This window comes from Balaenoptera physalus (assembly GCF_965194825.1).
Source record: "Balaenoptera physalus genome assembly, chromosome: 5".
NCBI classification, from domain to species: Eukaryota; Metazoa; Chordata; class Mammalia; order Artiodactyla; family Balaenopteridae; genus Balaenoptera; species Balaenoptera physalus.
The window spans coordinates 57237525-57263942 of NC_138884.1; the positions used below are offsets into that span (position 1 = coordinate 57237525).

The window sequence follows — 26418 nt, forward strand, 5'->3', positions numbered from 1 at the left end:
CAATGATCCCTCCCAGTGAAGTCTTTCAAAATAAGCACCTAAATATGAGAAACATAAAGCCAGTTTCTATTCAGAGTTGGTCAAAATCTGGAAAGCAGCTTGTGGCTTCCTATTTTAGAATTTTTGACTTTTCTTTGAGCACTTTTCCCCACTTAATAGGAAGTAGGAGGTATAAAATAAACAAGGACCTTCTGTATAGCACAGGGAACTATATTCAGTATCTTGTAATAACATATAATGGAAAAGAATCTGAAAAAGAATATATATCTACATATAACTGAATCATTTTGCTGTGCACCTGAAACTAACCCAACATTGTAAATCAACTACACTTCAACAAAAAAATGTTAAGTAGTTGGTCTTTATATTATTTGGTGAATGTGGACTCCTTTTCTCTTAATGTCTATTTGACAGGCTTACTCCTCTCACTTTCTGTCTCTGTAGAGATTAAAGAAAACAAGTATTTTGGGAGCTGTAAAAAGGATCCTTAAGTGTACATAAACGCTAAAGGTAAGTGATTATAATGACAATGAATCACTTCCTTTGTTCCTGTAGGCCTTAGTATTTCTCCTACAAGATAGTACCTTCATAGATTGCTGGGAACATTACCCTAAAATTTCATTTAAGACAAAGGAGACTGGAAATTTTTGTCATTAGAGATTAAATATAACCTTATCTTCTATACTCATAAAAAGGTAAGCAGTCCATTTCTAATTACTTTTCTTTTTTTTTAAATTTATTTTATTTATTTATTTATTTTTGTCTGTGTTGGGTCTTCGTCTCTGTGCGAGGGCTTTCTCTAGTTGCGGCAAGCGGGGGCCGCTCTTATTCGCCGTGCGCGGGCCTCTCACTATCGCGGCCTCTCTTGTTGCGGAGCACAGGCTCCAGACGCTCAGGCTCAGTAGTTGTGGCTCACGGGCCTAGTTGCTCCGCGGCATGTGGGATCTTCCCAGACCAGGGCTCGAACCCGTGTCCCCTGCATTGGCAGGCAGATTCTCAACCACTGCGCCACCAGGGAAGCCCCGCCCCTAATTACTTTTCTCAAAAGACTACAGATAGCAAACCACTTTGTTCATCAACTTGATTCCCTTCAGTTGTCTTAGACTCCTGGAGGGGTCTCACTTTACATTATATTGCATTTCAGAACAGAGCTTTTATTCTGAGAGCACAGTTTCTCAGCTTCCTCAGCCTGCGTTTGAAGCAGGACATGTTATATTTCAAGATTCAATATTCTAGTCATGAAATAAAAGAAGTGTAAGAAAATTTTAATAACCTGTTTTCAAGCAAAAATCAACTCTCTAGTAACACAAATATGAACTAGTCACTAAAAACTTTTTTTTGAATATTTGTTCTAAGATTAAAGGCAAGCCAAAAATAACCATAGGGTGAGTATTTTTGTTCGACGACTTCCATGCAAGCCAGGAATACCCACAGGGTGAGGCAGTAAAGGGTAGTGACTAAAAGCACATCAGGCTCTGGGGTGAGACAAACTGGGTTTGAATCCTGGCTCTGCCTCTCCAAGCTGTGTGACCAGTCTTGAGGATATACTTTACCTCTTTTTGTTGTTGTTTATTTTTACTTTACCTCTTTATCTTCTGAAAAATGCGGATAACAAAAATACCTACAGTAGAGGAGTGCTGCAGGAATAAACAGAAGAGAATGCAATAGAAGTGCTTGGTGCAATGCCTGGTACACAGTGAGTAATCAATATATTTTAGTTATTATTATTCTCAAATACCACATAGAAAGGTGGTAGTTTTATTAATTAAATAATAAATATTATTTTATTAGTAAATAATTAATTACTATTTTTATTAATTAAATACTGTTAATATTGATTAAATAATAAATATTATTAATATTAATTAAATAATAAATATTATTATTAAATGTTAATTAATTTTTAAAATTTTAGTAAAATTTTTACTATTTTTGACAAAATATTCCTAAAAAATATTTTTTTAATGAAAAAATATGAATTCCTTACCAATACAAGGATTTTAATGTTTTCTTTATATGCCTTATTTATTTTCTCAGGGAATTTCAAAGTCTTTCCATTTGTTACAACTACACTTAATTTTTAAAAAAACTACTACAGTTTTTAACAAAAAAGAGATGTTGATTAAAAGTAAGGTCTTTGAATGAATAGTAAAGAAAAAGAATGTCCATATATTTTGTTAGGACAACTGGAACAAGTTTCTTACCCACCAATTAATTACTTGTAATTATATTTACAGTATTCTAGATTAAATTGTCACTGGCAATCTCACAGGCAGTAAGACAGTTTTATTAAAACTAAGTTTCAAAAAGAGTAAGTATGTAATGAAGTGAGAATGCTTAAATACTCAGGTTACATTTTAATTGATTCAACTCTTCTGCCAAGAAATTTGGCAAATGGGTATTCATCAAAAGCCGTAAAAGTGTAAATACCGTTGGACCCAGGAATAACCCAGAAAAGGTTACACATGAAGATGTTAATTGTATTCTTTTTGGTTTTTTCCCCTTCTCCCTTTTTTTTGGTAACAGCTGTACTGACCTCTCAGACAATTCACCTATTTAATGTGTACCATTCAATAGTTTTTAGTATATTTAGTTTGCAACCATCACCACAATCAATTGTAAAATAGTTTCATCAAAAAGGAACACCAAAACTTTTACCTATCATTCCCCAATCTCATCTCCATCCTCAGTCTCAAGCAACCACTAATCTACTTTCTATCGATAGATTTGCCTATTCTGGACATTTCATACAAATGGAATCATTATGCTAAGCGAAAGAAGCCAGCCACAAAGGACTGCACATTGTTTTCATGGGTCATTCACGTTACACCATATTTCAGTACCTCCTTATTATGGCCAAATAACATTCCATATTATAGATATACCACATTTGACTTACACTCGTGTTGTTTCACCTTTTTGGTCATTATGAATAATGCTGTTATGAACAGTCATGTACAAGTCTCTATGTGGACAGGTTTACATTTCTCTTGACTACATATCTGGGAATGGAATTGGTATTATTCTTAAAGTAGTGAAAATCAGAAGCAATTTCATGGTCCTGCAGTGAATGGTATTGTGCAAAAAAATGTTGCCGATGTATTATAGAAGGAAGACCATGTAGCAATAAAGCCCACGTAAGAAAGACTACGTGAGGTGAAAAAAGCAAAATACGATCCACTTAAAATCCTTCCTGGGCTTCCCTTCCGGTTCTGTCATAGGGACCTACCCCTGCCCCAGGCTTCAATTCTCTGAGGACCAGCCACACTACCTTTCCGAGATTTTTAGAATGTCTCAGCTCCAGAGTCTTTGCACTTGTTGTTTCCTCTGCCTGTAACACTCTTTCCCCAATTCTATGTCCAAGTGGTTTCAAGTCTCACCGTAAATGTCTCTTCCTCACAAAAACCTCCTCTGATATCCCTGACTAGGCTAGGATTAAGTGTTTCCATAGCAGCCTGCAATTTTCCATCTTAATACTTTTGATACTGGTAATTGTTTATTCAGTCAGTAATAAAATATTGAGAGCCTCTTACATGCAGGAATACAGGGTTAAATAAAACATGCAAGATCCCCGCCATCCTAGACCTTATATTCTAAGGAGAGAATACAATGTACAAGTAAGCAAATCAACGTACTGGGTGATTTTAGATAGTGATAATTAGCTCAGTGTTTGGATTGTGAACTCCATGAAGGTAGAAGCTATTTGTCTTGGTTAATTCCAGCTTGCTAGAGTTTATTAGCCCCTGGCTCTCTGAATAAGCTTAAAACAAATTTAAGTGACTTAAAATAGGCATATAAAATACAAATGGAAACAGAAATCAACTACTTCTGTAAATGGTTGAGTTTGAGGGTTTTCCTCTCTTTCAAAACTTTTTGTAATTCTACTCTTCTTTTTATAACTAAAACGATTAAAAGATGAGCAAACTTTACCATAGGTCCGTAAAGGAACCCCAAATAAAACACATTTATATGTCACCACTCACTCGTTAAAGACCTGGTAATAAAACCTACTCGGAAATACTCAGATGTGTTGGTTAAGTGGATAGAATTCCCTTGGCGCATTACAAAGCAGATTCCCTGCTGCCAGCAATATAATTTACTGTTTTAGAAGGTGCTTGAGACTATGCTCCCTGCAATTTCCCGATTTATAATGCGCTTTAGAATCTCCCTCCACCCACGACGTGGCAGCGAAAAAATCCGCAATTCTATTTACACGTCAATGGTAAGAAGAGAACACAGAACTTTTTGCGAGGTCAACAAAGAACGCAAGATCTTTACGCAACAGATCGCAGCCCTTTCCAACAAATCCTTTTACAAGCCCCAGAGACAAAGACAAGCTGGATAAAACCACGTAGCGCTCTGTTCGGCCAGAGGAGCATCCCTATAAGACCCCACCCCCAAGCTAAGCGCTCAGCTGCTTCTTTCTTCCCTGGGCCGCATGCGCAGCGCACTCTCCGGCCACCGCACGCCTCTTCCAGCGAGCTCAGGAGGCGCTTACGTCACCGTGCAGTCGAAGAGGAACCCTTCCGCTCCTCCAAGGAAAACAAGTCCACGCACATTTAGCTTCTCTTAGCCCTCCTCCCACCCCAATGCCATAGACTTTCCCAGCCCGTTTCCAACAGCCCAGCTTTTTGCCGGACTTCTCTGTACGTTCGCTGGACGGAGATCGCGGCGGAGAGGAAAACGGGAGAGGGTCCAGAGGCCAGTTCAGTGTTGTTTACAAGGAGTGAGCGAGTCTAGGAATCGGTCCGCGAGGGCGGAGCCGACGAAGCCGGCACTTCTTTCTCCCTTCCCCTCCCTCCCCAGCCTTCCCCGCGAGCGGACGCGGCAGCGCCTCTGTCTCGTTTTTTCTTATTTTTTTCCCCCCCTTTCCCCTTCCTTTTTTTTTCCTTTTTCCCCTTTCCCCCCCTTTTCACCATTTCCCCTCGGAGGCGCTTCCCCCGGGCAGGGGCAGAGCCGGTCTCACCCCCCGCCTCTCCCCGGCCCCCGCCGCCCTATGGCGAGAGGGAACCCCCTCCCCACCCGGGCACAAGCGGCTGCGGTTGGAGGAGCGGGACCGGCAGCGGCCTCAGGTCCGGGGGCGTCATGGAACTAATTCGCTGACCGACCCACAGGCCGCAGCCGTGCGTCCCGCTCGAGCGCCCGCGCCCTCCGGCCCGGCTCCGCCTCTTCTCCCTCCTCAGTCGGCCCCGTCCTCGTCCCGCGCGCCGCGTCGCCGCGCGCTGAGGAAAATGAGGTGGTAACGGGCCCCCGGATGACCCCTCGTCACCACTGTGAGGCCTACAGCTCTGCCGGGGAGGAGGAGGAGGAGGAGGAAGAGGAGGAGAAGGTGAGCGGGCGGGGACGGGGGGGGGGGCTCCACGCGTCCCCGCGACCCACGCGCGAGCCCCCTGCAGCCCCGCGCCGCCGGCGCGCGCCCCTCGGCTGAGCCCCGCCCCCGCCGCCCCCTCCGGGAAACCTCCCGGACGCCCCTCTTGTCTCCTCGCGCCTACAACTCAGGCACCTGCCCAGTTTGGAAACGGCTCCGCTGGGTTCCCTTTCGGGCCAGTTTTCCCGTCGGCGACTAACTTTCTTGTAGCAACAGCAAGCTGCCTCCTAATGCGCGTTCTAGGGTCCGCGAGCCTGTGCGGTACACAAAGAAGGGGACACACCCCCGCCCCTAGACCTCGACGCCTCCGCGGGACCCGCGGGAACATCATTCACATTGCAGAGCGGGCGGGGGTGGGGGAGGAGGACGGATGAATGGGGTGAGCCGCCGCGGGAGCTCGGGGGAGGGGCACGTTTCCCGGGGTTGGGGTGAGTCGGGGGAATCTGGAGAGGAGGTGAGCTTTGAATTGCACCCTGTAGGGCAGATAATACCGGAAATTTGAAAAGAGGGCAGAACCCCCTCTGCCGAGCTAGAGGTTCCACTGCAGATCGTTTTGTTAGGAGTTGAGAATTAGACGGCAAAATAGTGGAAGGTATCGCTCCGGAGGCAGGATGGAATCGGACTGGAGATCGTTGAATGTTAGGCTAAAGTATTTAGCTTTTATTCTGTCAGTGGGAGACACTCAACGTTTGAGCAGCAGCAGTGTGGCTTTAGGATGTTAATAATAACACTTGTTGAGGTTTATTATCGGAGAGGCATCGTTATAAGTGGTTTGCAACTTATTGAATCTTCACGGGGCAGGTAGTTCAGGAGCATTTTACGGGTGAGTGAAACTGAGGCTCCATAAGATTAATTTTCCCACTAGAGGACAGCTAGAACCCGGTGGCCAGAATTCCAGCCCAGGCAGTCTGTGCTATACCGTCTCTGTCCCGGAACAGATTAAAGTAGCGTTATCTGCTGGCTCTTCCAGGTCATTTGTGGCAGAGGAAATAGAAGGGAAGGGACAAATATATTAAGGAAGAAGGGACAGGATTCACATTTGCTAGTCTGGGACCAGACGCATCAGAGATTCTAAGCTTCTGGACTAGAAGAAGTTTCTCAATACTAATGAAGAGCAGACTAGTAGAATCAGCGTGTTTCGGGAAGGTGCACCGGGATGGTTTGCAGTTAAACTGAGATGAGTGAGTTTACGTGGCAATGTGACATCCTAGTGTCAGTAGTTTAGAGTGGAACTCTAAAATGTTTCTTGGTCAAGATTGGAAGCTTAAAGTGTGTGTACATGTTTTATTCTGATTGTATACTACTTTAAAAATGGAAAGTATTCATTTTTCTGTCCATGTTTCTTCATCTTTGAAGGGGGCTTAATAATAATACAGACTTAATAATTATACCTTCCTTTGTGTTCGAGGAGTTAATATGGCATAGTACTTTGAACAATACCTGGCCAAGTAGTAAGCACTCATTGTTTTTAGTTGTTAAGCACTTAACAAGTGTAAGCTCTTATTATTATTTATTTGGCACAGTGCTAAACTCTGGAGAGTGTTTGCCATCAAGGAACTCATGGTTAGTAGGAGAGACCAGCCTACAAATAGACAGCTCTCACGGAGCAATTAAATGCAAAAGTAGAATTATGTTCAAGTACATATGACGCAAATGACAACTCTGTAGGAGGAGAGTGCAAGCTAGAGAAGGACATTTCAAGTTGAAAGAACAGTATGTGGAGAGTCATGGAGATTGGGATAAAGCAGGGTGTTTTGGAATTATAAGTACCTGTTGTTCATTATTAGGTTAAGGGCGTAAAGTCAAGGAGATAATAATAGAACATGAGGTTTTTGTATGGTCACATTAATAAATCCCTCTTTTTATAAGAGGAACTAAGATCTGGAAGTCAGCACCAGTACAGAATTATTAATGGAGTTGGTGTCTTGAACATAATAAATACAATAATTCCATGTTAATGAAGTTGTTTCTGTTGTATACCCAGCACTGTGCAGCACTTTTCCTCAGAAGAGCAAGAGGCCCTGTATGCTGATTTGTAACATAGTTAATGCTGTACAATTAAGTGTTTTATAAACTATTCACTCAGACATTAAGGTATTTGATAAACATAAGAGGAAGAAGCAGAAGCAGCAATTGAAAGAATGGGAGGAGAAATGTGAAACGCTCAAGGTCAAAGTTTACGGAATATGCCAACCAAAATACAGTCTTTTTGTTTTTTAGTTCCTAGAGACTTTTCTGAGCATTCAGAATTCTGAATGTGACCATTAGTGGGCATAAAATAACAACATAAAACTATAAAGTTCTGTTATTTAAAACAGTAAAGTTATATTTTTAGTGTTTGTGTTTTTTCCTTAGCAGGATTCATATTTCATCTAGCTCAAATAATCTGTTTTTAAAACATTAGAAAGCAGGCTTGTGGATTGTTAGTAAAAGAAGTAGAATTCAAGCCAGCGCTTTCTTCACTGTATCATATATTTTAAAAAAGGAATGTAGAACATTTTCTCATAAATTATGGTTTCTGTTTTTGTTTTGCTTTTTCTGTGTTGTTAACTTGTAAATAATTTCAAAAAGAAACTACCTGGATTCACTTATTTTCAGCCTTTTACTCCATTTGTTTTATCGTGTCTTCCCTCCCCTCATCTCCCACCCCCTCTCTCTACATCATTCATTATGGGCCTTTACACCTAAATTTTTCAGTGTGTATTTCCTGAAAATAGGGATATTCTTTTACAGAGTCACAGTAAGGTTACCAACTTCAGTAAATTTTAAATTGATAATTTACTTTTGTCAAATCTGTCCAAATTCTCATTATGTCAGTTGACCCCAAAATGACCTTTATAGCATTTTTCTCTGCAGCACAGGATCCAGTCTAGGGTAAGGTATTGCACTTTTATTTTTCTGTAGCTTGGAAAATCTGGAACATCCCCACAGGTGTCCTCCATCCTTTTTGTTTCTCACTTGTATTATTTATACCCCATTTTTTAAAGTTTAAGGAAATTTGAACTCTTTTTTTTTTTTTTTTCCTTTGTTACATTTCCCTATTGTGAGCAAAGAATGATTGCTTTCTTTTCTTCTGTTGATACAGTGTGTTACATTGATTTCTGAATGTTAAACCAACTTTGTGTTCCTGGGCTAAATCCCACTTGGTTATGGTGTATAGTCCCTTTTTTATGTTTTCAGATACAGATTGCTAGTATTTTGTTGAGGAATTCTGCATCTGTATTTAAGAGATACTGGTCTGTAGTTTTCGTGCTGTTGTCTTTGGTTTTGGTAGCAGGATAATAACTGGCTTCATAAAATGAGAAGGCCTCCTCCTCTAGTTTTTGGAAGAGTTTGTGAAGAGTTTGTATTAATTTTTCTGTAAATGTTTGGTAAAATTCACCAGCGAAGCCACTGGGGCATGGGCTTTTCTTTGACACTAGTTTCTTTACTAATTCAGTCTCTTTAGTACTTGGTATATGACTATTTAGCTTTTTCTGTTGTCAGTTTTGATAGTTTGTTTCTAGATGTTTGTCTTTTTCATCTAAGTTGTCCAATTTATTTGCATACAATCGTTAATATAAATTTCTTTATGATCCTTTTTATTTCTGTAACATAGGTAGTAATGTCCCTTCTTTACTCCTGATTTTAGTACTTGATCTCTGTTTTTCCTTGGTCAGTGTAGCTAATGGTTTGCCAATTTTGTTGATCTTTTCAAAGAACCAACTTTTTTGGTTTCATTGATTTTTCTCTATTTTTCTGTTCTCTACTTCCTTAATTTCCACTATGATATTTATTATTTTCTTTCTTCTGGCTTGCTTTAGGTATAGTTTGGTCTGTTTCTTCCAGTGTCTTAAAGTGGAAGGTTAGAGTGTTGACTTGTGATCTTTTTTTTTTTCTTGTTTATTGAAGTACAGTTGATTTACAATATTGTGTTTCAGGTGTATAGCAAAGTGATTCAGTTATACACATGAGATCTTTTTTAATATAGGCATTTACAAGTATTTCACTGTTTCCTGTAAGTTTTAGTACGTTTGATCTTTTTTATTCATCTCAAAGTATTTTCTAATTTCCCTTATGATTTCTTCTTTGACCCAGATTCCTTTGTTTTAAAAAAGTTGTTCTATCATCTAAATATTTGAAAGTCTTATTAAGGGCCTTAATTATAGAAGATTGAGGAACAAGAATCCCTTGAACCTGATCTTATACTTCTTTACATGACTCTATCCTATATGTTCCTCTCAGGTCCCCCACCCATCCTACCCTAAAAGTAATCTTCAAAGGAATCATTGTAAAGGAAGAGTAATTACTAGGGGCAGCCACCCATTGGGGTATGCTGAGAAGGCTGGCAGGTCCTGGTGAGCCACCCTGTTGAGAGTAGCTAAAGGAATGAAATAAATAAGTTTTGACAGGAGTTAATCAATTACAGACCAAAATTAGGTTTAGAAGAAGTTCTTAGACCCTATGAAGTTCAGTCTCCATCCAATATAGGTGTTTCTTCTAAATATGTCTAGACAGGTGGACATCTAGTTTATACTGTTTGTGAGGTTGATATTTATGTTTGCATTCGATGAAGTTGTAGTGACTTTGTTTATCTAATTGTGGAGAATTTGAGAAAAGTACCAATGCAACAAAATTGGAATCTCAGAACATCTAAGCAGAATGTAACAGTAGATAGAATTTAACAAGATGACGTTTTTTTAAGGAAAAAATGCATTTAAGTTCCTGAACAAGGATGTAACGCCCCCCCCCCAAAGGTACCAAAAACCCATACAAAGTGAGGTGGGTCAGGTGGAGGGGAAGTTCACCCAAGAGTTACCTTAGAAAGTCTTTTAAGAGTTTTAGTTGAGCATTAATTTTATCTGAATTGATAATGCGGTGTAGCCTCTAAAAAAATAGCTAATGATCTTAGACTGCATTAATAATTAAACTGGTGCTAATTTAGAAGAGCAAAAATCATGTCATGTGAGAAACTCTTGAATGGTTTTTCAGCAATGCAGTGGATGAACTGGTGAGCATGATAGCAGCCTTTAAACATTTGAAGAATTCACCTGTGAAAGAGATTAGACTTGGGTTTGTTTGTTTTGGTTATGGTTTTTTGGTTTTGGCCCCGAGGGTTGAAATGAGCCTTTGGTTGTGTCTCTGTTTCATCAGGATACTGTGCGTTGGGCACTGTGAGTAATAAAAACATGATATTCGTAGATATGACTGCAAGGGAATTTATAATTTATTAGGGGAGATAGTTCTTGGAAGAAATTACCTTTGAGTTGGACCTTTCAGGATAGTTATTATTTTCCACTTTCTAAGTTATTTAACTTTTTTCTGCTTAGTATGAAAAGCACTTCATGCTTGATATAGAAAAATTGCAAAAACCCAAGAGTTTAAAGAAGCAAAAAGAAAAAAAATTACAATCCAGTTAACCAGAGGTAGTTTGCAGTAGGTTGAATAGTAAGTGAAGTGTGTGGGGTGATAAATAGGAAAGAGGATAGTAGCTGAAGTTGGGGCAGAGGGAACATGGAAATTGAAGATTAGGTTTGTATTTTTTGTTTTTTCAAATTTTAAATTTTTATCAAAAATTAGGAACTTTTCATATGTTAATTCTAGACATTGAATTTTTTTGAAAAGAATCCCTGGAAGTTGAAGCATATATGTAATCCAGGTCCGGAGTTGAAAAAAGGGAATAGTTATATGAGGTCTATAATGAAAAACCACATTCCCCTGCTGCTTGGCTTCTCCACCCTTTTCTCATTCCTCAGAGGTTAATCACTCTCAGCTCTTACCTATTTCTCTTGTTATTTAAGATCATATTTTCAAGTAACTTACCTATTGCTGTTTTTTTGATATTTAAGTTTTAGATATTATTTATGGTTTTCCTCTGAAATATAAAGATGAGGCTCTCATTCTACCTTCTCCCAACACCCCTCATCCTACCAGTGTAGTTTTATTACAGCGTTTGTGTTGAAATTTCTATTCAGTATTTTCATTATTATTGCTATGTAAATATTGTGGTATATTATTATGTTTATTTTCTTGCATAATCTTTTTTTCTGAATTTAATAACCTTTTCAGTTGTTTAGCTTTCATCAATCTAGTTGTCTTTTCACATTCTTCAGCAGCTTCTCAATCCAATTTTCCATACACAGTCAAACCTCTATAGTTTCCCTTTTTTTTAAGAAACGTAGAAACGTCTCTCGGACTCTGAGATGCCTTGTACTGTGTTGCTCTTTAGACTTGCTGCTCATTTTAGAGTGCCAGTTACTCTACTGTTGAGCTTTCTAGATCAGCATCGTCCAGTAGAACTTACTGCATTGATAAAAATGTTCCTTTCCTGCACTGTCCAGTGCAGTATCCACTGGCCACGTGTGACAGCTGAGCACTTGAAATGGGGCTGGTGTGACTGAGGAATTATATTTTAATTTTATTCAATTCTAATTTTAATGGCTACATGTGTAGCTAGTGGACACTGTAGTGGGAGCACAATCCAAGATGGTTTCATACTTAAAGGGGGGGATAGTCTCATACTGATTCAATAGAAATGGGTGGGATTTAATGTAATTGATGTAACTTTTTTTTTAATGAAAAGAGGGTTTAGCCCTTATCTGTGCAGATTTTTTTTTTTTTTTTTTTATAAATTTATTTATTTATTTATTTATTTTTGAGTGTGTTGGGTCTTCGTTTCTGTGCGAGGGCTTTCTCTAGTTGTGGCAAGCGGGGACCACTCTTCATTGCGGTGCGCGGGCCTCTCACTGTCGCGGCCTCTCTTGTTGCGGAGCACAGGCTCCAGACGCTCAGGCTCAGTAGTTGTGGCTCACGGGCCTAGTCGCTCCACGGCATGTGGGATCTTCCCAGACCAGGGCTTGAACCCGTGTCCCCTGCATTGGCAGGCAGATTCTCAACCACTGCGCCACCAGGGAAGCCCCTGTGTAGATTTTTAAGAGAAATATTTGGGACAACTACTTCTAAGAATTCCTAGTCTAAAAAGCCTGTGACTTAAAATTTTTTGACACAGTGATAATATGTTTTGATCAAAGTCCTAAGGTTCTGTCAATTATATGGTCATGTTTTTATTCTCTTTACAACTGAATTTCAGATTTAAAGTGAGAATGTTTTAGATAACTGATGATTATGGTAACATTTTAATATATGATATCTTAAAGAGCTGTAAAATCCTATATTGCCTCATAACATTTTAATTTTGTTTTATGAATTGCTTAATAAGTACCAACATATTTATATAATGCTACAGTTACTATATATATAATTAAATATAGAGCATTGTTTTATATTTGATTTTATAGGTAGCTACATCAAGCTGGGTGGCAGGCAGATCCAAAGGATATCATGAAGTTTCCAGGGCCTTTGGAAAACCAGAGATTGTCTTTCCTGTTGGAAAAGGCAATCTCCAGGGAAGCCCAGATGTGGAAAGTGAATGTGCTGAAAATGCCTACAAATCAGGTAATGATTTCTCTTTTTACTCTAGACAGGTGACTTTTATTAGAACTAAGTGTACTACTATCATATGTAATTGCACCTTGACACTGTATTGGAGAAATATGTACCATTAAAGATATGCTCTATTTATTTGAGAAACATCTCCTTGTTTCATTCTGAAACAAAACAAAAATGAACTGTTTTTGTTTGTTTTGTTTTATCTGAGTTACACCTTTAGGAAGCTAGGTATGTCCCTTCTCTTTTCTTGTGGTACAATACTTAAAATAATAAGCCTTCTTTATTTCTAGATATATAGTTTGCCACAGAGGCTGAACACAGTCAAATCCTTGTGTTTAGTGATCAACAACTTTCTCTTTCATGAATATTTATAAGGAATTCACTTAAACTACTAATGTAAGGTCAATGTTCAAAGCTTCTAGGGAGATAATCAGCAGCTGGCCTCTCAATTACTCTTGGCTGTATGCCTTTTAGAAATTTCATATAGAGTTATTTTTTCCAAATAACTATGAAATTTGTCTATTCCAAAAGTTTACTATGTAACATGTCTTACACATCTTTTTATCCCTAGTACCTAGCATTGTGTTTGGGATGAAAAGTAGTGGCCGAGAAATTTTTGGTATGTGTAGGCAAATGACAGTATCTAAGCTCCTCCTGTGTTGGTTTAGGTTAATCTTTGCTCATAGGTTATTGATATCTGAATGCTTTTTCTAATTCCAACCTACTTTTATCTTCTTTCCCACAAGCTAAAGAAATACATGTTTTCCATTTACTGTTATCTAATTGTCATTTAGTGGATTGAAGATTAGTTAGCTTGAATGAATGCCTTTTATACTAGGAGCATTTGCATGTGCTATCACATTTAATATCATTTAATCCTTTGAAAAAGGCAGTAGTCCCAGTTTGTTCAAGACTTCAACTAGTAAGTAGTAGAGTTATAATTTTGAACCTGAGGCAGTTGTTTTTCGTTTTTTATTTTTGTATGCTTGTGTGATTTTTAGATTACTGGGGATTCAATCATTCAGTAAATGTTTATTAAGTATCTGCCATATTCTGAACACTATCCTAGCATTGGGGATACAACAGTGAGAAAAACAAATTCCTGCCCTTACGTTCTGACATTCTAGTAAGCCTCAAAGCTTTATTACAGCTGCTTTTAGAACCATTTCTTTCATTTTTCTCCTACTATCTCCTTGAGTCAGCATGCAACCAACAATGATATACTTTTATAACATGGTCTTCAAAGGTGATATTCTACCAAGATTATAGTATATTGCTATATTATCGCTTAATCTGGCCTATTATTATAGGTATTTTAACAAATATTACTAAGATGTTAGACCAGAGAACAGAACACTATCAGAACTTATAAGAGGGATCTATTTAAGGTTTTTCCTTTAGTAATGTCAGGCGGAAGCCATACTTAATTCTTGTAGAATGTGTGTGGGCTTGGTCTGGTGGGTATAGGAGATAAGATAGAGATGGGAGTAAAGAGCTATAGGGGCTTGAGCCACTTGACAGAATAACCCCAGGGACACTTCTCTATTCTAGTTCTAATTCTTTTTTCTTCTGCGACTCTCAGGGACTGGCTTTTCTACTTCCCTTTCCAATATTGCTTCTAACCATGTTTTCTCTCCTTCTTGACTCCTCCTTGCATAAGAGAAACAATCTTGTCTCTAAAGTTTAGCGTCTAAACCATACATGTATCTTTTCCCACTTTTCTTTTTTTTTGGGGGGGGGTGCTGGTTAAAACAGAAAAATAAAATATTTTTAAGCTTTTTTCCCTCTAGTTTTCTTATTCCTACCCCTTCCTTCACCTAAACTCTACTTCAGGGTCATTCTCTCACAGTTTTCTTGTCATTTACATTATCCTATCTTGCAGTTTAGGACAGAGTGGTCATGCAAGAATATTATACACCTATCACTCCCCTTCTCTGTGCTCCCCCAGCACTCTATACTTCCTGTATGATAGCACACAATATTATAATTCCCTGATGATTTGGCCGAGTTCCATTGAGGTAGAGTTGTCATTTTTGTTTATTGGCATATAATAGGCTCACAGTAAACACTTGTTAAATGAACGTTGATTATCATTTCTTTATAATTCATCCAGGTTAGAGGAGTTCTTTTATATAATAATAGTATTTTCAAGTACACAGCAATTTTGTTACAAATTTGGGGGAAAAAAATTAAAGACTGGTTAAAGTGACATGTATTTTCAGATATTCTCAATTTATTTTGATGTACAGAGTGCTTTTGATATACAAAGGTAAACCTTGCCTCAAGCTGTTTATATAAAGATGATTTCCATTAGAATTTTGAGAAGGAACCTTAAAGGCCATCTAATTATGTGGTTTTCAAATACAGGATCTTGAACCACTGGGCTACTAGGTGTATGAGAATCACCCAGGAGGCTTCTTACATATTCCAGGCCCCTCCCAGACCTACGTTGCTTGTGGTGACAACTGTGGAATTTGTATTTTAAAAAAACTTCATAGTTTTATTGATATGCATTAGGTTTGGGAAACACTGATTTAGTCTAACCACAAAATTTTAAAAAAAGTTCTGACATCTCGGATAAGTGATCCTCTACTTTGCATACTTTGTCCATTCCACCATAGAAAAGCTCTATCAATTATTGGAAAGTTTTTCCTGGATTGAACCTGAAAACTGCTTATTTCTAGTGGCTACTTACTGGTTCTAGTTCTCTCCGCTGAAGCAGTACAGAAAAAATTCGTTTTATATTTTAAATGATAGCCCTTTATCTACTTACAGTCAGGTGTTAAGCTCGCAGTCATCTCTTCTCCTGGTTGAATATCCTTTGTTCTTTAACCATTTTTCATTTGACAAGATTGTGCCTCTCAGTTTTTCTTTCTCTACGTATACTCTTTAATTTACTGTGTTTCTTAAATTGTGACATTTGAGTTGTCATTAATGAGCAATAAAGTAAAACTATTACCTCACTTTATCTTGGCTTGATAATTTCATTAATATAGCCCTAAATTAAAAAAAATTTTTATGCTTTGACAGCAGTGTCATGTTGTTGGCTTATACTGAACTTGTTTTTAAAACCTTGTTGTTTTTGTTTCTCTACTTTTAAGCAGAGTTTCCCTTATCCTAGGTGTACTTTTAAAATTTTTAACTTAGGTGCACTGTTTCATATTTATTCTTACTAAGTTTCAAGTTGTTGATGCTGGCCCATTTTTCTGGCTTTAAAATTATGATTGTTATGTAATGTATTGACTTTGTCCTTTTTGTACCATCTGTAGACTTGGTAAACAAATAAATCTATTTTGCCCATAGGTTTTGTTTCTTTTCCTTAAGTAAACAGTTTCTTAAAGTATATGTATACGGATCATAAGTGTACAACTCTATAAATTTTCACAAAATAACACTGTGTAACCACCACATTACTAGCACCTCCTTGTGTCCTCTTATAGTTACTACCATCTATCCCCTCCCCACAAAGAAACCATTATCCTAATACCACAGATTAGTTTTTCCTTGTTTTGAATTATATTTATATATGTAATCATAAAGTGTGTACTGGCCTCCTTTGCTCATCATTTTCTTTGGTGTAAGATGCATCCATGGTACTTCATGTAGCCATAGTTAATTTAATTCTCATTTCCATGTAGTATTCCATCATATGAATTCATTTATCCATTCTGCTGTTGATGGTCGTTAGAGTCTTTTTTTGTGCTTGTCTTTTGTTGAACATACGTGTACATTACTGTTGAGTATATTCCTAGGGGTAGAATTGCTAGAACCTAGAATATGTGTATACTCAGGTTTAGCAGATACCACCAATTGTGTTACTTACCAAAGTTGTTATACCACTTTTACACCACATTTTTTTTTTACCCCTTATAGCAGAGTATGAAAGTCCCAAGTTGCTCTGCATCTTTGTCAACCCTTGGTATTGTCTATCTTTTTCATTTTAGTTATCATGGTGAGCGTTATAGTATCACATTGGGTTTTAATTTGCATTTCCTTGATAACTAATGAAATTCAGCAGCTTTTCATGTGCTTATTTGGCCATTAGATATCCTTTCTTGGTTAAATGTCTGTTCAAATCTTTCACCTGTGTTCCATTGACTTCCTTTTTAAATTGTTAAGAGTTCTTTCTTTTGCAGGCTCTGTGTATTACACATATCTTCAGCTCTATTTGTGTTGACTTTTGATGAATAGAAGTTCTTAATTTTTAATGACCAAATTATCAAAAAAAATTGTTTGCTTAGTCCTTTTAAAGAAATGTTTGCCTAACTGACAAAGGATTAATCTCCAAAATATATAAGCAGCTCATGCAGCTCAATATCAAAAAAACAAACAACTGAATCCAAAAATGGGCAGAAGACCTAAATAGACATTTCTCCAAAGTAGACATACAGATTGCCAACAAACACATGAAAAGATGCTCAACATCACTAATCATTAGAGAAATGCAAATCAAAACCACAATGAGGTATCACCTCACACCGGTAAGAATGGCCATCAACAAGAAATCTACAAACAATAAATGCTGGAGAGGGTGTGGAGAAAAGGGAACCCTCCTGCACTGTTGGTGGGAATGTAAGTTGATACAGCCACTGTGGAGAACAGTGTGGAGCTTCCTTAAAAAACTAAAAATAGAACTACTGTATGACCCAGCAGTCCCACTACTGGGCATATACCCTGAGAAAACCATAATTCAAAAAGATACATGTATCACAGTGTTCATAGCAGCACTATTTACAATAGCCAGGACATGGAAGCAACCTAAATGTCCATCGACAGATGAATGGATAAAGATGTGGCACATATATAAAGTGGAATATCCCTCAGCCATAAAAAGGAATGAAATTGAGTTATTTGTAATGAGGTGGATGGACCTAGAGTCTGTCATACAGAGTGAAGTAAGTCAGAAAGAGAAAAACAAATACTGTATGCTAACGTACATATATGGAATCTAAAAAAGCGGTACTGATGAACCTAGTGGCAGGGCAGGAATAAAGATGCAGACTTAGAGAATGGACTTGAGGACCACAGGGGGGAGGGGAAGCTGGGACGAAATGAGAGAGGAGCATGACTGTATGCACTACCAAATGTGAAATAGATAGCTAGTGGGAAGCTGCTGCATAGCACAGGGAGATCAGCTCAGTGCTTTGTGATGACCTAGAGGGGTGGGATAAGGAGGGTAGGAGGGAGGCTCAAGAGGGAGGAGATATGGGGATATATGTCTACATATAGCTGATTCACTTTGTTGTACAAAAGAAATTAACACAACATTGTAAAGCAATTATACTCCAATAAAGATACTAAAAAAAAAGTTTGCCTGATCCAAGGTAATGAAGATAGGATTTTGTTTTTCCTTTTTGGTATGTGTGAAGTAAGAGGAGTCATGAATACTTTTTCTCCATATGGAAAACTAGTATCATTTATTAGAAAGACATTTTTCGCCACTGCCCTGCAATGTACTTTTTTTTTCTTTCTTTATTTGGCTGTGTCAGGTCTTAGTTGCGGCACGTGGGATCTTTTAGTTGCGGCATGTGGGATCTTTAGTTGCGGCATGGGGAATCTAGTTCCCTGACCAGGGATCGAACCCGGGCCCCCTGCATTGGGAGCGTGGAGTCTTAGCCACTGAACCACCAGGGAAGTCCCCCCGTGATATATACTTTTGTTTTTAATCAAGTGACTGCTGTATATGAGTAGAAACATTTGTGGGTTAGTTTCTTGCCCCTTTTTTCATCATTGGTCTGTTTGCCTCTATTTAATACCACACTGCCTCAGTTATTGTAGCATTATAATGAGCCTTCGGTGGCATAAACTTTGTTCTTTTTTTTTAAGATTGTCTTGTCTATTTTAAGCCCTTTTGTTCTTCCATATGTATTTTTAAATATAGTTGTCAATTTTTGAAAAATAAAAAGAAATTGTGGGGTTTTTGGTCTGTAGATTGATTTGGGGAAGAATTAACATGTTTATAATATGAGTCTTCTATTCCATGGACATAGAGTATTTCTCCATTTTTCTTTAAAGATGGTCTTCAGTTTCTTTTAACGTTTGGTGATTTAGGTTTATTCCTGGGTATTTGAGTCTTGTTGAGGCTATTACAAATGGTATTGTTTTAAATTTTTTATTTTTTTTACATGCTTGCTTCTATATGCTGGTATATAGAAATAAAATAGATTTTTATATAGACCATACTAAATTAACTTACTAATAGTTTGCCGAGTCTTTAAGATTTTCTGTGTATTATACTCAGTCATGTCAAATGTGAATAATCACGGTTTTATTTAGTTCTTTCCAGTCCTTATACTTTCTGTATTTCTTGTTTTACAGAATTAGCTAGGGTTTCCAGAACACTGCTGAAGTCTGAATTTGAGGAGAAAGTTTTCAGGAATTCACCATTAACTATAATATTTGCTATATATTTCTTAATCTTTATTAGATTAAGAAATTCCTTTCTCTGCCTTAGTTTGCTAAGAGATTTTTTTCATGAATAGGTGTTGAATTTTTATACATCATTGGATTTTGTTAATATTTTGGTTAGGCGTTTTGCATCTGTGGTCATGGGTCAGATTGGTTTGTAATGCCTTTGTCAAGTTTTCATGGTAAAGTTATGCTGGCTTTGTAAAATGAGTTGGGAAGTGTTCCTGCTTTTTTTTTTTTTTCAGTGTTCTCAGTTTGTTTAGATTAATATTATTTCTTAAATGTTGGAAGGTTTTACTGCAGAGCCACTGGGGCCTACAGATTTATTTGTGGGAAAGTATTTAATAATCAGTCCCATTTCTTTGGTAAATATGAGGCTAATCAGGTCTTCATTTAAATCTTATCTCAGTTTTGGCGAGTTGTGTTTTTCGAGGAATTTATTCATTTCATCTAAATTTTCAAATTATTTGTGTAAAGTTACTCATATCCTCTTTTTAACATCTAAAGGGTCCATAGTGATGTTCCCTTTTTCATTTCTTAGTTGATTTGTGCTTTTTCTTTCTTAATCACCCTTTCTAGAAGTCTGTCAGTCTTTCAGTTCTGTTGATTTTCCCTATTATACATGTCATTTTTTTTTTTTTAGTTTTGCTCTTTTTTTCGTTATTTCTGTCTACTTTCTTTATATAATTTGCTGTTCTTTATCTTGAGATAGATGCTTAAATAATTGGTTTTCCAGTTTTCTTTTTTTTTAATATATTCATTTAGAGCTATAAATTTTCCTCAAAGCATAGCTGTCCACCCTTGCCTAGCTTGTTGTTAGGTCTCGTATTGGGTTCTTAGTTTGAGTTGTTACATTTTTCATTTCTAGAATTTCCCTTTTGGATTTTTTTATAGATTTCATTTCTCTCCTGAAAATTGTCATCTGTCTTCCATCCTCTATTTACTTGTATATTAAGTCCTTTTCTGGTAACTCAAAGACTGAGATCTTTTTGTTGCCCCTTTTTTTCCTCTTGGTTTTTGATCACTTAGTTCTTTGTCTTGTCATGCCTGGTTATTTTTGATTGGTTGCTGAACATTATGAAAAATTGTAGAGACTCTAGATGCTATCTTTCTGCAGGATGGTTCAGTCTTCCCTCTGGTGGGCAAACTGAAGAGGAGGTTAATCACTTTAATCCACTGAGGGACTGTGCTGGTTGGAGGCTGGGTTGCTCTTGAGTATGGCTTCATCACCTCTGGTTGCCCCCAACTCCTAGAGTGTAGCCAAGGATTCCTTCCAGCTGAGAGTTTGGAGTGTTTACTAGTGCCCCTTATTCCTGAAGGGTGCTAAACTCCTCCTGAACTCATTCTTGCTTTTCAAAGGCTTTCTGCTTAGCCTCTGAGATCCTTGTCCTTCCCAACTTCAGAATTTCATTCAGAAAATGAATTAAGAGGAAAGTCAGCTGCGTGTCACATTCAGATCTCTGACCCTCCCTCTTCCCACTAGGTTCTTGGCTCCTCAAGTCTCCAAATTTTGTCTCTTGCCTTGTAAGACTCCCAAAAGCTCTGTTGGTTCTTTGCTCGTACTTTACACCTCTTGCCATACGCACAGGATGGGCAGATGCCTGAAAGGGGAAGCTATGCAGAGTGGTGACTCATCTCTTATTGTTACCTCCTCTCCAGAATCTTGGCTCCTCAAGGCCCCGTTGTCCTAGCAGTTCTGATGCCTTTCTGTTGCTGTTGTTAATAGCTTTTCTAGTTCTCAGCTAGAGTGTAGGTTTGCTGCTACCTACTCAGTCATAGGCAAAAGCAGTAAGGTAATTTTTTAAAAAGTGTTGAACTTAACAGTTGTGACAAGAGATGCTGTGGGAGCACAGGAAGGTACTTAGTCTGGCTTGAGTTATCGGGAAAAGTATCTGGTGGGGACTGACCATTGAAATATCTCTTAAAGGATAAATAATAAGGCAGGGAAAAGAGAGGGAGTGTGTTCCAACCAGAGGGGGCAGTATGAGCAAAGGAGCAGTGATGTAAGGAGCATTACAGGAACAAGGAAGAACATAAATACGAGTACTGCTGTTATGAATTTTAAGGCAGAAAGTGATGAAAGGTGAGTGAGGCTGGAGAGGTAGGTCAAAGAGGGATTTGTATGCCATGCCTGGGGGGTTATACTTAATCTTTTAGGTAATGGTGAACCTTTTAGAGTTTAAAGCTGGGGAGGATTTGTGTTTTAATGAACAGAATAGCAGCACGTGGAATATAAAGCCCTGTGTTTTACCAGGTTGAATCAAACCATTGTAAATTCTCTGTGGGATTAGTTGTTCAACCAATTTACTGAACTCTCTTAACCCTATTTGAGAAATCCATATAAGAGAAAACAGATCCCTTGATCAGGAAATACTATCTGGGGTAGGCAGACCTCCTTCCTTCCTCCCTCCCTCCCTCCCTGATGGGATTACTTATGCACAGAACTTAATTGTTTAAAGCTATTCTGATAATATTACTGTTCAGTACAGGTTTGAATTGATTCGAAAAAGTGATCTTAGCATCAGTATCACTTCACTTAAGAGTGAGTCTTCTCAAACCATTATCTTCTGTGGGGTTTTTTTGGTTATTGTTAGTTTTGGCTAGTGTTGATAATACTAGCCGTGCAACAATGCTTTCTTGGCTCTATTCTCAAATTTTTAATGTAAGTTAAAGTCCAAAGATTGTCATGATCTCTTTCATAACTAATTGCATTATAACTGGTTTAAGAGAATTATTTATATGTAATATTTTGTAAATTTGTTTTTTCTGGCATCACAGAGTACCAGGTATTTTTAGAGAAGGGAAAGGACAAAACTAATATTTAAGTGCCTTTTGCATTCTGTGTTTTACATAAGTTATATCATTTAGTTATAAATATGGTATGGAAATCTCTAACTGTGTTCCCTTGCGTTACACCCATACTTACAGAACATTATATCCATCTTCTGTGGGACTGCTTACAGTTATATGTTTGTGTTATTTGTTTAATGTCAAACACCAGATAGTCACATTACATAATATAATCTGTTATTTAGGGTTTTTTTTTTTCTCCTATATCTCTGACCTGAAGGTAGAATTAATGGTGTTTTTGTTCCTCATTGCTACTCTAGATCATTGTTCTTTCACCTCCCTAAAAGCATCCCCAGTTTCATCAGATTGTATCACCATCTGCCTTTCCTTGTATGAATTTATTTCCTTGTAATTGAATTGTTCGGATGGCTTACTTAACATTACTTTTTTTTTTTTTTTGGCATTTTTAGATAAAAGCTCACCTTGGTAGAAATTTAATTTCTCTTGAATACATAACTCTCTCCATCTAATAGTTTTGTGATTGCTTCACTTGGTTCCCAGGGACCCTTAGGGGCCCCTAGTCCAGCTCTTAAAGTAGCACCTCAAGGCTCTGTGGAAAATGGAATATTGTAAAACCAATGACCATGCTAAGAGCTGTCTGACCCAGGGACTAGCTGTAGGGCTGTGTCTGCTTCCTCCCACCTCTGGAGAAGCCATAGAATCCAGATAGTATTTTGCTGCCTTTTTCAGACTCCTTTTGTGAGAGTGAGAATCCAACTCCTGGCTTTAATAGTGTAACTCCAGTTTCATCTGTCAAGTTGGATAATAGTCTGTGCAGGACATACAGTTCCCTGCTACTCTGTATACCCCAAACCTGTCAAGCCCACAACTTCAGTCCCATTAACTACCTTATTGTTTCTTTTTGATTCATTGAATTGTATCACTCGTTTCACTAGTTGTCAGAGTATCTGTTTCTAGCAGTCTTTTCCATCCATCTTGATTTTTATTTGCAAATCTGAGGAGCTTAACAATAGGTTATTGCCTCCAGGTTGACATTGGTCCTATCCTTCAGAGTAAAGTTCACAGGTTTAAAATACTTGGTTCTTTTCCTTGCCTCGCATATGATCGCCCCCATCCCCTCACTCTTAAGATACAAGTCAGTTACTGTCTCCTTCAAGAGCCTTTTACTCTACTCCCACACTGGGCCAGGTGCCCTTCCACTGTGGTCCGCTAGCACCCTGTGCATGCCTCTATTCTAATGCTTACCATATTTTATTGACATTTTCTGATTGTTTGCCTCACTGTGAGACTTTAAATTTTAAAGCTTAAAGAGGGAGTTCATTCTTTTTTTTTTTTTCCCCCTTGGCTGCATTGGGTCTTCGTTGCTGCGCATGGGCTTTCTTTAGTTGTGGTGCACGGGCTTCTCATTGCGGTGGCTTCTCTTATTGCGGAGCATGGGCTGTACGCACGCGGGCTTCAGTAGTTGCAGCACACCTGCTCAGTAGTCGCGGCAGGCAGGCTCTAGAGCACAGGCTCAGTAGTTGTGGCGCACAGGCTTAGTTGCTCTGCAGCATGTGGGATCTTCCTGGACCAGGGATCAAACCCACGTCCCCAGCATTGGCAGGCAGATTCTTAACCACCGTGCCACCAGGGAAGTCCCAGAGTTCATTCTTCATTGTATTCCCATGACCTATCATATGATCGACACTTAATGTTCATTAATATGAACTCAGTTAAATGTCTTGATTGTCAGATGTTTTCAGATTATTGTTCATAGTCTTAACACCAGCTTGGTGGTGAGGTGTAAATATAAGAGGTTGTAAACCATCTTTATCTCATTTTCTTCTCAGTATTTCTGTGCAGTATTCTAGAGTCAATCTTTATTTGACAAAAAGGAATTGACCAGAGGGTGAATGTATGGCAGTTAACCTTCTAAAATACCAGTTATAACTGAGTTTAGAGCTAAATATAAAAATTATGTGTGTGATTAGTTGGTTTGGCCAACACAGAAACACTTTATTTTGTTGTGTCAAAGCTGAAAACTGACAGAATGAGGAGTTGGAATAAAATAAGAGAAACTAGCCAGTGCAATAGTAGAGATTATAATGATCATCAAGGCGCTTATTCCTTACAAAACTAAAGAAAGCCAAGAGGAAGGAGAGAAGAAATTCCAACTGAAATACCTGTTTGAGGAGATATATTGTCAAGATGTACAGCCCTTCATGCTTTAGTAGCTCTTGAGGCATCTTTGTGTGATATAGGAATTAATTTCATAAAGTTGACCCTGAATGATCAGGAAAAAGGTTTAAGCTGTGGTCTGTGTACTTTCTGAGGAATGAGATAAGTATTATATTTATTTTTAAAGAGATTTCTATCCAAAATGGTTATGATGATAAATCCTGCAGTGCTTAGATTAAACCTTTACTTGTCTGGAACTCTCACTTATTGAAAATAGTCTTTTCCACTAATCACAGAGTTATTTCTGTACTTTGTTGTGTTTACCTGGCAGAAGTAGTACTTACATAGATCTGTTTTATTTATTAGTAGTAGATTAAGTATTACTAGGTTTGTTTTGTTTTTTATGGTGCTTACAAAACTGAAGAGTAAATCGTTAAATACTGCTTTAAAGTGTGTACCTTTTAAAAATTAAGCCTATATCCAGCAGTTAAAAATAATATGTTGGAAGATTAAAACGCCAGTAATGTTTAGTGTTTGTGTAGTGATCTCTGTAATGATAGGTTGGTTCAGGTTAATTTCCCCTTCAATATGCTTCCATCATCTTTAAATGTGTAATTTGTCTCTTATTCCTGATATTTTTCATTTATTCCTCTTGACTTTAGTTTTGTTTTTAATGGACTGTCATTCTGTTATCATAGACCGTTTGTGTTTTCTAAGATAGTTTAATGCCTATTTGCTGCCTTAGAAAGAAATTCAGTATATTTTCTTATTCTCAAGAATTAAGAAAACTTACTTCCAAAATTACTATCAGTTGATATTAGTGTTACCTAAACTTTAAAACCTCAGTTTAATTAAAGTATAGATATATAGTGAGATGACATTATGAAAATTTTATTTAATAAATAAGAGAATATTGGATATTGATGTTAAATGCTCTAACTAGTACATAAGGTCTTATCTTCATTTATCTCAAGTTTGATAGATTTTGAATAAACTTAAAAACATTTTTTAACGTATAAACACAGATTTCATAGCATTTGCTAACCTTTTATAAACAAGAATTACAAACATATGCTTGATGATAACTTGAAACTTTACTTGTTCTCTTTATTTTTATTTTTTAATTGTTCCCTTATAGAATGTTTCTCCATCCCAGAGAGATGAAGTGATTCAGTGGCTGGCCAAACTCAAGTACCAATTCAACCTTTACCCAGAAACATTTGCTCTGGCTAGCAGTCTTTTGGACAGGTTCTTAGCTACTGTAAAGGTAAATATTTTAGAATACACTTACATACAACTTATTTTTTGAGGGTTCATATGCTACACCAGGGACTATTAGTAAAACATTCTGCAAAGTGGGAAGGAGTGGAAAACCTTCCTAAAGATTATATATATACTTATAAGAAGACATGATGTCTTCTGCTATTGCTTTAAGTTTTCGGAAATGTTTCTAATTATATTCTGTAGTTTTCTTTTGGCTACAAGTATTCATAACTTATACTTAACCTATGAAAGTTTTGATCTCTTGATTTTAATACAAACCATATAGCATTGGCAAAATGTTCAGTCATTTTTAAACACATTGAGTACTAGTTGTGAACAGTGAATCAGACTAGAAAAGTATAAGCCTATTGCATATTTTTCTCTGTCACTACTTATTTATTGAATCCCTTTTGTGTAGTTTTCTGAACAATATATAAATACTTTCTAGAGGAGTATAACAAGATGAACTGAACTGTCATAAAATAACTTCGTTGTATTTTTGTTAAATGGCAGCATTACAGGTAAGTTTTATGTTGTCCCTATTGCTGTAATATATTGTTGGTTATATTATGTGAAATCAGTCATAGTAGGCCCACAACAGATTTAAAGCAGAAAGTCAGCATTTATTCAACAGCAAGGCATGAAAAGCAATTCAGTTGTTATTTGTATGCCTAGGAATATGTAGCTGCAGGAATGATGTGTTCAGTGCTGAGGGTACCATATTCTTTGTTATTAGGTATAAAAAAATAGAAGCCAAAGAATTATGGAGTGGAAGAATTTGGATGGCCACTCAAGTTACCTTTCTGTGTTTCAAACTTCTACTTTTGAGAGTAAAGAAACTTAAATTATGATACTAATTGCCTGAAGTCTGGGTTATCTGAGATGCCTACATTTATCTCAGCATCAAGTCCCCCTCCATTCTCCCTAGTCCCCTACTATAGCTAATCTCCCTTTCACAGAGAAAGATGCGTTTGAGGTTAATG

At 37.5% G+C, this 26418-nt stretch overlaps 1 protein-coding gene across 1 annotated transcript in view; it reads left to right on the plus strand.

Moving 5' to 3' along the window:
- The first annotated feature begins 4777 nt into the window (after nt 1-4777).
- CCNI (cyclin I) overlaps nt 4778-26418 on the plus strand; it is a 31984-nt gene continuing 10343 nt past the window's right edge. The window contains 4 exon segments of the mRNA XM_082463872.1: nt 4778-5329; nt 12646-12699; nt 12701-12802; nt 25311-25439. Coding sequence (XP_082319998.1) covers nt 5255-5329; nt 12646-12699; nt 12701-12802; nt 25311-25439 — 360 coding nt within the window. The 5' untranslated portion in view covers nt 4778-5254.